The 12,100-nt window shown below is 52.9% G+C and overlaps 1 protein-coding gene across 4 annotated transcripts; it reads left to right on the top strand.

The window, feature by feature from the left end:
• Window positions 1-388: 388 nt before the first annotated feature.
• On the top strand, window positions 389-11,334 carry VAX1 (ventral anterior homeobox 1). 4 transcript variants are annotated; one of them, XM_063670316.1, is made up of 4 exons: window positions 389-835; window positions 1,358-2,025; window positions 3,179-3,366; window positions 5,254-7,360. In XM_063670316.1, the coding sequence occupies exons 2-4, from the start codon at window positions 1,785-1,787 to the stop codon at window positions 5,830-5,832; spliced, it is 1,008 nt and encodes a 335-aa protein (XP_063526386.1). In that variant the 5' UTR covers window positions 389-835; window positions 1,358-1,784; the 3' UTR covers window positions 5,833-7,360. The 4 variants fall into 4 exon arrangements, with proteins under 4 accessions (XP_063526386.1, XP_054291894.1, XP_054291893.1 ...); XM_054435919.2 differs by lacking the exons at window positions 389-835; window positions 5,254-7,360 and adding exons at window positions 7,371-7,408; window positions 7,546-11,334 and having other exon boundaries at window positions 1,075-2,025; XM_054435918.2 differs by lacking the exon at window positions 389-835 and having other exon boundaries at window positions 1,075-2,025.
• The last annotated feature ends 766 nt before the right edge of the window (window positions 11,335-12,100 follow it).

The raw sequence follows: 12,100 nt of genomic DNA, 5'->3' as shown, positions 1-12,100 counted from the left end.
GCGGGGTGGCGGCGGAGGCAGGGGAGGTGGCGGCGGGGCGGGAGGTGCGGACGGTGCGCGCGTCGCTGCGAGCTGGAGCCCTTAGGGGCCCGCCACACACATTCGCACCCCTCCCCCTCCCGGCCTTCCTCCCACTCGCTCGCCGTGACCCCCTCCCCAACCTCCTCCCCTCCCCCCGCCTCCGCCCCATTCTTGGAATTGTGTGGAAAAATTCTCAGCCAAACCTCCCACCTCTCCTCTCCCCCCACCCACCCTCTTTAAAAAACCCCTTTCCTCCCCGGCCCCTGCACTCTTTGTGAATGAGGGCAGGGAACACGGCCCTTCCCCCGCCCAGGAGCCACGCCAGACCGCCGCACTCAGAGGACTGTTTGTTAATAGTCCAATTAGATAATTGCCATCTTTCACTCCTTTTGCTCCGCATTTCCCATAAAGGAATGAATGGGGAGAGCGGCGTGGAGAGGGCTTCTGCCCCGGCAAGGTGACGAGAAGGGCTGGAGCATGCTCCTTGCACAAGGCCATGCGCTTGAATTGAATCATTGTAGCCTAATCAATGCTCTTATTGGATTACTGGCTGTTGCTTTTCTCAAAGATATTGTAGCAGAGACAATGAAATAGCTAGGGGAAAACTTTTTTTTTTTTTTTTTTTTGAAGCAGATCTCACAGTTGAGATTTCTCGGCCGTCTCTCCCTCTCCCCCTCTCTCTCCTGCTGGACTCTGAGTACAAAGCTGCCCTTTGAATGGGCTGCCTCAGGGCTGCTGGAGGTGCAGGCATGAAAAAATCCAACTGGAACTAAATGAAGAGAGGTGGCAGTTTAAGATGGCTGTCTGCGTCGAGGTGTGTTAAGAAGCAGTTGTTTAGGGGAAAAGCTTGGCTTTTTTAGAGTGCAGGGGAGATACTTTTTGGGAAAACTTTCTCCCCCCCGTTTGTCCCCCATCCCCCACCCCCAGGCAACTGCTTTCTTCTGCTGCAGGGTGTGTGGGTTTTTTTTTCTCCCCCCACACCCCCCCGCCGCCCAACCCTCATTCAGCTCTATCTGGCGAGTGTGGAGAAAACCCCTCTAGCCAGTATGTGAGCAGGAGGGTCAAAGGCAAAAGGAAAGTTAATAATGCCTGCTAATGGTACTAACAATTCAGGATGAATCTTGTCAAAAGTTTTTCTGGAAGTGTGGGTCTTTGATTGTGTGTTTCCTGAAAGCAAGACCAATCATTTCCGTTTATTCACTGGCTAAACCCCTACTTGATTGGGGACAAGGACAGAAACCATCCATTACGATCTGATATATTATCCAAACAATTTAGTGTATTCATGAGGTAACCGAAACGTGGGGGCTGCGAAATTACCCGTAATCAATTGCAGCAGCGAGTGTGCGTCCCCCCGGGTGTCGGACAACTACAACTCGCCGTCTCAGAAACAGGCGGGAGCCGCAGCATTTCGGAGTTGCGCTGTTCGCTACCTGATCGCCAGGCTGGGGACACTGGACGTGCTCAGAGGACGCGGGTGCTGACGAGGCGGCCTCGCTGCAGCTCCACCGGGATCCTGGACCAGACTGGCCGCCTCTCGGCGAGCGCGCCACTCTCCCGTAGCCGCTGACCCGCGCGCGGCCGCCGAAGCCTCCCCGCGGGGACATTCATTCTTGCCCCTTGCCTGTCGCCGGGCCGGGCGTACGGGCCGCGTTGTCGGGGGTTTTGTTCCCTTTTTCCTCTTTTTTTTTTCCTTCTCCCCCCTCCCCTTTTTTTTGCTTTTTTTTTTTTTTTCCTTTCTGTTGTTGTTGTTGTTCTTGCCTATGTTCGGGAAACCAGACAAAATGGACGTTCGATGCCACTCGGACGCCGAGGCTGCCCGGGTCTCGAAGAACGCGCACAAGGAGAGTCGGGAGAGCAAGGGCGCGGAGGGGAACCTCCCAGCCGCCTTCCTCAAGGAGCCGCAGGGCGCCTTCTCAGCGTCGGGCGCTGCTGAGGATTGTAACAAAAGTAAATCCAATTCCGCAGCCGACCCGGATTACTGCCGCCGGATCCTGGTCCGAGGTAGGGATGGGCAGTGCTGCCGGGCGCGTTCCTTGGGGTCGACTCCGGGGCCCGAGCTGCGCGCTGCCGCCCGACACAGGCCGGTGGGGAGGAGTGCCGGCTGGGACTTGGGAGAAAGTTGTTAGCCCTCCCCGCCCCGAGTCCGGCTGGGGACAAGCGCCTGGGACTCTCCGGTGCGCTCTCCAGGGGCCTCGGCCCTCCACGCCCTGAGGGGCCCCGCTGACCGGGCTGCGGGGGGAGACGAGGGGCTGCACGGGTGCGGCCGGGCATCGGACTGCGGCCTCCGACCCGGGAAAGAAGCAGAAAACTCCGGGAGGAGGTGTGCGCGCTCCAAGGGCCGGACGACCTGCCGGGAGCCGGCCAGGGGACTCCCGCGCTCTGGAGGGCTGAGCGCACCCAAGGGGGAACGCGAGCCCCGGAGAACAGCTGCCGATCGCGGGCTACGGCCCTGCCAGTTAGTGCACTGGGCCGAGGGCCCCACGGCCGCAATCGGTGCCCGACCGCTGCCGCCGGGAGAGGCAGCTGGGCTTGGTTACGGAGCCGTGGTTGCCGCTTTGGTGCTCTGCTCTGCCGCTCTCGGATGCGCGGCGTGCGCTTAGCCCGGGCGGCTGAGGCTGCGAAGCCGGGCCCCGGCCAGGCGCCTCCCCAGCCAGCAGATCGCCGGGCCCGGCCGGCACCGACTCAGTCTCTCCTCCTTTCGCCGCGCGGACTCCGGAGGGAAGGAGACTCGAGGGTGGGGGTGGGGACGGCTGGAGCACGGTCTGGTCAGCAAGCCCAGAGCTGGGGCCCGCAGGACCCGGGCGGGGCAGCAAGGGTACCCTCAGGCTACAGGGGACCCGGAAGGCGCAGCCGAGGCCCCCCCAGGCCGGAAGAAACGTCCGCCTATGTGGAATTGATTGGATTTTTTTCTCTCCCCTGTCTGGAAGACTCTACAAAAAGACAAAGTGTGGTCCCTCCTTCGGTCAGCGGTATGGAGTTAGGCCCCTTGCCCTCCACACAGTGTCTTTGCTACCTGGTTGTGGTCGCGCTCCGCACCCCGCCCCCCATCCCCAAAACTGCACGCTTCTGGGGACTGTGTCCCCAAATCCAGCTCAGGCCAAGGAGGTGGAGGGGGACGGGAGGGTTCTGGCGGCTGACATCTCCCCTTCCCCAGATGCCAAGGGGTCCATCCGAGAGATCATCCTGCCCAAGGGCCTGGACCTGGACCGGCCTAAGAGGACGCGCACGTCCTTCACCGCGGAGCAGCTCTATCGGCTGGAGATGGAGTTCCAGCGCTGCCAGTACGTGGTGGGCCGCGAGAGGACCGAGCTCGCCCGGCAGCTTAACCTCTCCGAGACCCAGGTACCCGGCGACCAGGCCGCACACAGTTCTTCACCAGCCTTCCTCCCCATCACCCCTACCTAGCCTGCTCTTCACCTCCTAACCTGCTCTGGACAGAACTACCCTTGGGAGATGGAGGAGATGGGAAGGATGGGTAAGACAGGCCTAAGGATTCCTTCCCCTAGGTAATACATCCTTTCCCCCCACCATTCTTGCCATCCCCAAATCCTCCAGGGCCCATGTTTTATCCACCTTGGCCTAGGCCCAGAAGGCCCCAAATCCTGTCCTTTTGGAATTTTTATTGGCCCCCGGTTTTGAGCATTTCCTTCGTGCTTCTGCTCTACAAAGTACTGACTTTTGCCCTTGTTTGGGGTACCCCATTTTGGCTAGATTTCTAGGCCCCACCCCTTGTGGGCCCACCCAGCTGTACACAGCGTCCAGGCCCATTCTACAGGAGTGAGGCTAGGTCTAACACCCCCTGCCCCAGCACCATGGGTGATTCCTAGGAATTAGAAAGGTGTATGCCCTCCTGGAGATCTGCCTGTGCAGATCAGGCTGCCCTGACCCTTAAAGGAAGACTTTCCCCATTCTGAGCTGGCCCCAGCCCTGAGCACTTAGGAGACCCTGTCTTCTGTGCCAGTGATGTGTGAGGTATGTGATAGGTAGGAGATCTAGGACCCAGAAGCCAGTACTGCTGATTGTGCTTTAGATCTTTCCCTTTACATTAAATCCATATGATGCCCCTGGAGCTGGCCATGTGGGCTCTGGGCCCAGGAGAGGACCCAAGAACTTGCCAAGTGGCATGTCACCAGCTTGGCCTAGCTATGGCAGCCTTCTTTCTGAAGACTGATGCTTTTCCCCATGCCCAACCCTGAAGCAGGTGGAGAGCATTTTAGGTCCGGGATCTGGGCTGAAAGCTGAGGACTGACAGAACAGATAGGGGTGTTCTTTTTGAGTTTGAGTTGGTGTGGTAGCTTTTTCTATTCTCTCTGCTACTACCCCTCTTAGTTTACAAAATCTAGATAGGATAGTCTTTGCCTATTGCTGCAAAACTCTTCTGGGCCACTGCTAGGCCTGCAGAGGGGCAGAAGAATGAGAGGAGAGGTTAGTGGGGAATATTCAGTCCACCTTAGCCTCCTGACTTTCTCCCATGATTCCAAGTTCATGACTCAGAGCAGTGGAGAGATAAACTAAGAGTATCACCCAGACCCTTCAATGCAGCTATCTGGTGAGAGGAAGGTGCAGAAAGCTCGGTCTACATAAAGTCTCCCGCACACATTATTCTCCTGCAGCCACTTTCCCTGCTTGCTGCTAGCTAATGGTCACGTCTTAAGCAGGAAATGGTCCTTTGTAGCCTTCACCAGGAGTAGTGCTTGTAGGACTAAATCTGAGCGCATTGGGCCAGGGGCCTGGGACCAGAAAGGCTGGGCAACACTCCCTCCCCGCCTCTCTTCCCACTTCCCTCTTCCTTCTTCCCTCTTCCTTCACCGCACCCTAGAGCCTCACACCCTCCACCGGAAATTCCGGCGTTGGGACTGCACTGATTCACACATCTGTGAGCCCCAAACACCGCTGCGGGGTAGCGCGGAAGCCAGTGAAACCCTTTCTGGTCTTCCTTCGAGTTCCTGCCGTGGGCATTTTATTACTTTGTTCTGTGTAAGCGGCGCCTGCCTGGGCCTGCTTCCCTGACCCGGAAGCGCAGCCCAGTGGAGCAGCTGTGTCTCCCTCGTGGCGGCGCCAGCTCCCCCAGCAGCGCCCCGGCCCGGACCCCTCCGGCTGCTGGGTGGGGCTGTGGGTAGGGCTGGGGCTTGGGGAGAGCCCCGGAGCCGCGCGCCCCGGGAGCTCGCTTCCTTTGACGCTGGTCTTCCCTGCCCCTCTCTCCCACTCTCCCCGCACCCCGGCGCGCAGGTGAAGGTCTGGTTCCAGAACCGGCGCACCAAGCAGAAGAAGGACCAGGGCAAGGACTCGGAGCTACGCTCGGTGGTGTCGGAGACCGCGGCCACGTGCAGCGTGCTACGGCTGCTGGAGCAGGGCCGCCTGTTGTCGCCGCCCGGCCTGCCTGCGCTGCTGCCGCCTTGCGCCACGGGCGCTCTCGGCTCAGCGCTGCGCGGGCCCAGCCTGCCGGCCCTGGGCGCGGGCGCCGCTGCCGGCTCGGCCGCCGCAGCCGCCGCCGCCGCCGCCCCGGGCCCAGCGGGCGCCGCATCCCCGCACCCGCCAGCTGTGGGCGGTGCTCCAGGCCCCGGGCCCGCCGGGCCGGGGGGATTGCACGCAGGCGCCCCGGCCGCGGGCCACAGCCTCTTCAGCCTGCCGGTGCCCTCGCTGCTCGGCTCTGTCGCCAGCCGCCTGTCCTCCGCCCCGTTAACAATGGCTGGTTCGCTAGCTGGGAATTTGCAAGAACTCTCCGCCCGATATCTGAGCTCCTCGGCCTTCGAGCCTTACTCCCGGACCAACAATAAAGAAGGGGCCGAGAAAAAAGCGCTGGACTGATTTTAAGTGTTTCCCTGTATTTATATTTATAGTATCTATTGTGGTGATATTTATGGACTCACGCGCGTTAGGTGCCCAGAGCTCCTGCGCTGGGCTCCTGGCTCCCACCAGGCCTCTGACAGCTCTCTTTCCCACCAGAGTCTGCTACCAATTTCATTTCATTCGGGCTATTTTTTTTTTTCTACCACCTTTCCTCTGAGACTCCTCCCCAACCCCCAACTTCCTTCTGAATCCAGGAGCGATCCAAAGAATTGGGAAAAATGCCCGAGTTAGTCAACCTGATGCCCTGACCCCGTGCCCAGCCCAGGAGGGAAAAGACTGGTCCTGAGGGAAAAGACTGGTCCTAAGTCCAAAGCACAGGACGTTTGCTCTAGATCCGCGGCTGCTGCCGCTGCGGACGATTCCTAGGAATATTTGAAAGAGGAAAACTGCGCGCAGACCCCAGGGGCTTCCAGGTTTCTTTAGACCAAAAAAGGAGGATGTTCCTTCCTCTTGCCAGGGAAACCAGGGCTTGTGGGAGCCCCTGGGCCCCGCTTTGCGGACCTCTCGGGATTGTCGGTACACAACACAGCTTCCTGGCGGGCAAATCCTGCGGTTTTTCTCCCCTTTAGGGCAACTCCAATCACAACCACCCCCGACCCCAGGAAACAGTAACAAACGTCCTAGTAGGCAACGACACTGATAAATTTGATCTAATCAGCAATAAAAGCAATTGCTACGTAAAACCAGATGAAGTGGAACCAGTTTTTAAATACTTCCAATGATGAAATTTGGAAGGTGTAAGAAAATTCAGGATAGAGAATGCCCCACAGGGCAATGCAAAATTAAGGTTCTGGGTATTGTAACTTTAAACAGGAATTTAATGGGGGGAAAAGCAAAGGAAAAGCCAACGCCGCTAATCAAAGGAAATTCAGAATCTTTTCTCCGAGCCTGTTCGGGGCGGTGGCCGACAGCTTCCCACTACTCCCGGAAAGAGCAAAGCGGTTGCCGGCGGTAGCCTGCGCAGCCGGCGCTTCACCCTACGGCCTCCCAGGCGCGTAGCTTCGGGCACAATTGCTCGGTTTGGAAAACGAGTCAGCACTCATTGCCTCCTCTCCCAAACACCCGGATTCACAAAACCCTTCCTGTACGCAGGAAACGTCTGGATTTCTGAGCAGTTCTTTGCGGAAGGGGAGGCAGGGACGCCGCTGGGCGGTCGGGCCTCCTCTAGCAGTAGTCTGAGTCCAGATAGCGTCTTGTGTGATTGATAGGAAAGACACTCCCCTCGCCTCCCCAGTCTTAGGGTTTCAGTGGTCCCAAATCAGAACACGAACCGCGACACCCTCTTTCCTTACCCTGCGCAGCGGCGATCGTCCCTACAGCCACGGCCACCCACATTTTAACCAAAATCACAGACCCAGACTGCGAGGTGCCGCAGTGTCTAGAATGTATTCGTCCATCTGAAGCAAGCGAAAAACACTTTTTTAAAATAGTAATTTTATTGTAAATTATTTACTTCGGAAACTCTCCCCCTCTTTTTCATCTTTTTTTTTTTCTAGGCAAATAGTGAAGAAAATAATGAACGATTCAAACGCGGGTAGGTGTCACTGAATCCAGGCTACTAACTTTGTTATGAATGTTTTGGATATTTGGATGTTTTGTATTTATGTGGTGAGAGTGAAATATATATATCTATGATGATAAATGAGGTGTATTTTTGTCTTATATTTGAAGGATAAAAAAACAAAAGAAGAAAAGGAAGAAAGAGCCAGCAAATGATGAGTCTCGGCGTGGAGACTCCGGGGGCAGAGGGTGGCAGCCCCTATAGTGCGGGGCCCTGCGACTGGTACCGTGAGCGCCTGGGATGAGGTTTGGGCGGATTTCGGGTTTCCGGAGAGGCAGAGACGCCTGGTTACGACGATTTGTTCCACTTCCTTGAGTGTTTCGCTCTCGATTTCTCTATCTGTCCCTCTGAGGTCGGCCCCTCAGACCCTCCTCCTTAATTTCCCACTGCGTAGTTCTTAGTTTATTTAGGAACTCATCTCTGGGCACTATAAAGTCCCTGCCTCCTAATGCTACGTTTCTAGAGTCTTCCAGCTGCATCTTTATGCCGGCAGCATTTTGGATTTTGTGCAATCATGGGCCCAGAATAGGCAAGGTTTTATTTTCTTCTGACTTAGAATAAGTCTCGCCATCGTCAAAGAGAAACTTTGAAGGAGCAGGAGACCGAAATCGATATTAATTCCCGCAAAGAAACCTCCTCACCCTGGTGCTTATGCGGTGGTGACGGATGTACACGTTGCAAACAAATCTTGGGAAGCGAGGAGGGCCGGGGAGGACACTTCTGGACACGCTCTTCTAAAGCGTGTGCAGCACTGGGCGAAGTCCGCGCTGCGGGTGCAGCGGCCCCGGCTGCTTCTTGTAGCGCCTGCACACCTGGGTGTTGCAGGGACCCGCAGCTCCCGTGCAGCACCGGCCCTAGCCAGGCCTTACTGCCCCTACTCGTGTACTGTGCCTGAAGCTGGAGTTAGAGGCACCCAAAATAAGGCGGGGCACAGTGTGGGCCGCGGAGTCCCTGAGCCTTGAGCTCGGCTTTTTGCTGAGATCACAGCAGCCGCCCACAGACAGTTCACTTTTATTTCTCAAAGTTGCTGCAGATCCCTCAGCTTCGCTTCTCTTGGCTCTTCCTCTCCCTGCCCGCCTCTCCTTACTTTCTCTTGCTTGAAACTGCTTTTCCTTTTCTACTCTTTTCTTCCGCGCTCCTGTCCCGTAAACGCCTGCGCTTCCTCTGAGTTCTCTCTCTGAGTGGTGTGGGCTCCCCTCTCGTTCCCCCTGTCTCCCTCCTCCATTACGTTTTCCTTCCAGGTCGGTCTCTCTCTCTCTTTTGGTTTTCTGGTTTTCTTCTCCTGCTCAAGGGGTCCCAAAGGCCAAGGCAGTGGGTGGCTCTCGCTGTAGCTTCAAGGCTGGTGGCTGGGGCCCTCCAGGGGTGAGAAGGAAGGGAGAGGGTGGCATAACTTTTTGGAACAAAAGAAAACACAAAATCCTAGCTTGGGATTCCCAACAAATTCAGCCTCCTCTCCCAGGGGCCTCAGCCTGGGAAGTCACCAAGCAGATCCCTCCTTCCAGCTTCCTGCTCTTTCTCCTTTTTGCTTTCTTACCCCTGAAAGAGGGAAGGACCAGTCACCTCATAACTTCTGCTCTCACCTCCCTTCCCTCCCGGGCTTTGGGAAGAGCTGCTGAGCTCTTTGCCTGCCACTCAGGGAGTGCAGTTGTTCTTAAAGAGCCTCTTCTGCATAGAAAAAGAATTGCAATTTTAATTTAAAAACATTTATAGAAAATTCATTTAATTTTAGTGACTATCTTCTTTTCCCTCCTTCCCCAAGGGCCTCCAGTAAGCTGCCTTGGTCCCTGGAGGCTTCTGGCTTCCAACTGGAGACTCACAGGCCTTGGAGGAGGAGGCAGGTAGCCTCTATGCCAATAGCTGGGCCTGCCTGGGGAAAGGTGGAAGGAGGAACAGCTGCAGGAGGGGGGAGCTGAAAGGAATCTGATGCTCAGGCCTGCACAAAGCAACAGCCAAATTGTTTCAGAGCAGAAAAGAAAAGGGGAGAAAACCTCTTAGCAAACCCCTGTGAGTTTGGGGATCAGGTTCAAGAAAGATGTGGGAAGTCACTTGGAGAGCTAAACGGGACACATGCTCATATCCACACTTGCAGTTGGTCTAACCTTCAGCCAGAATTTATTCATAAGTAGCATTTGGCAACCCTTTATAGTTTACAAATAGCATTTTACATACACCATTCTACTATTCTTCATGGTGGCTTTGGGAGGTCCAGCTCTGTTTTAAAGACTCATATACAGGACTGGAGCAAATAACTTGCTCAAAGCCACATGGCTGCTCAGAACCCAAGATTGTAAGCTCCCCCTAGGGCCAGAGGCCTCTTTCTTTCAGTTTTTTTCTCTCTTCCCCCTTTGCCCCCTCTTTCCCTCTTCCCTTTCTCCCCTCCTTCCTCCTTTCCTTCTTTTTGTGCCCACAGTGTCTGGATCATGGTACCTGAATTCTTTAGCCTATTTGCACCCACATTTGCTAATGTCCATATCTAGCCATCTATTACATCAGCTGCTGAGGATTTACTTGGTGCACTCATGAAGAAGTTTGAATTTCTCCCTCCTTCCTGTTTTTTTTTCCTGCCACTGTCCCAACTCTTTCCCTCTACGTCTCTGTAGAATGACATCTTTAAACCCCTTACCCTCTTTGGTCTTACACATCCTTAAAAATGATTATTTTTAAATTGAATTATAATATCCATGTGGTATACACTCATAGGGTAAAGTACACAAAGCTTAACTATACAAGTTGATGATTTACACACACACACACACACACACACACCTTCTTGAATGGCTCCAAGGATACCCTTTTAACTTCTTCCCTTCAGCCACATAAGCCATATGATGACACACAGTGTCTTTCTCCTGTTTGAAAAGAAATTGTGTCATATTGGTGTGTTGTTCTTGCATAGAAAGCCTTTTTTAAGAAGTCTTTTTAAGATTTCTTGAAGGATTTAGAAATCATATATCTCTTCTAACCCCCTGAAATCCTGAGTTTAAGTGGCTTGATTAAATGGCTGATCAAAACTTAAAAACATACTAGGTCAATGTTTTTCAAGATACAACTGAGGACCAGCTGCTTCAGAATCATCTGGGGACTGGCTAAAATTCCAGGTTCCTAAGCCCTAGTCGCATCTGACGAATCAGAAACTAGGTTGGGGCTTAGGAACATGCATTTTAAACACTTTTCCAAAGTGATTCTTATCCAGACTAATATTTGAGAAGTACTGTATTAAATGGCAAACTCCCAAAACACTGCAGCCTCCTGCATCTGGCCCAGGGCCTGGCATTTGGTAGGAATACAATGAATGTTTGTTAAACAAATTAATCCACAGTTTCTGACACAGTTTAGAATTTCTTGGACCACATTATGCTATTGTAATTTAACACCATTTCTACGTCGGGAAATCTTTACATTTCAGAGTCTTTTTCATTTTCATGGAGGTTTCATTTTAATGGAGCAGGAGAGAAAAGAGAGATCTACTTTGGTGGTTTCTCAGGTCTCAGGGAAGGTCTTTTATAAACTAAATGGGGACCACCTTCCTGGAGAGGCTGCTCCCTTACAGACCTGGTAGTTTGGGGAAAGGAGGAGGAGAGCCCTTCAGGTTTGCTGAAAGGCATTCAGATGCACACCCTTCTTGGTTGGAACTGAAAGCTTCTATTTGAAGAGACATGAGTTCTGGAAGGAGCAAAGCCACCAGGTCCAGAGAACCTGGCATGCAATGGAAATGGACATGGAAGCTGAAAATTACTTGGGTATTCTCTGATTTCTAGCTAATATGAAAATAATTTTCTTTCTAGAAACACATTTGCCTATCTTCTTACCCTGAAACAGAAAATAAATATTGTGCTTTATGTGGTAGTGTTGTATCCATTCTTAAAAATAAATCACATCATATATATGTGTAAAATATATATAAAATTTTTCATGTGAAAGTTTTCTTCATATAAAAAAGTCTGTTATGTGTGTTAACAACAATATAACATGTATAGCAATAACACATACACATATACACACATATAAACACGTACATAGCATTCCCTGGTATCATACAATGTGTAGTATGCTGGTTTAATGCACAGAGAAAAAGTAATTCATCTTAATGGTTTCTAGTTATGGTTCTGGAGTCAGAATGACTTGGGTTCAAATCCCAGATACACCACTTAATAGCTGTGTAATCTTGGACAAATTACTCATCTGGCTGCTCTAAACCTATTTCCATGTATATCAAATGAAAGTAATAATGGCACCTACCCCATAGGATTGTCATGGTTGCTTAGTTGGATAAAGCATCTAAAGCATCTAGTACAAGCCTAGGATAACTTATATACTCAAATATTAGCTATTGATTATAAGACTGTGATTGAGATAGCTATCTGAGAGTCTCTCTGGGCCTCAGTTTCCCCATCTGTAAAATGAGGGTGTTGGCCTAAAGTCCTTTCCTGAGGAAGGGGAATGTGATTGGGTCAGGCATAATGGAATTTACTCCCCCTGCCTTTAGACTTAGTATCACAGCCATTAGTAAGCACAACATCTCTACCAAAATGCTAAATTATTATTTTAATGACTTGGCAGACAGCTCTCAGCTGTCTGTTCATTGGAGACTGCCTCATCTGAAGACAGCCACTGTGCTCAAGTGGTTTCCAATGACTGGTAGGAATGGCTGAGGCCTCTGTTGAG

This window comes from Pongo pygmaeus, chromosome 8 (genome assembly GCF_028885625.2).
Source record: "Pongo pygmaeus isolate AG05252 chromosome 8, NHGRI_mPonPyg2-v2.0_pri, whole genome shotgun sequence".
In the NCBI taxonomy this organism is placed as follows: Eukaryota; Metazoa; Chordata; class Mammalia; order Primates; family Hominidae; genus Pongo; species Pongo pygmaeus.
Note: the sequence above shows the minus strand (reverse complement) of the source record. Positions and strands in the feature narration are given on the sequence as shown.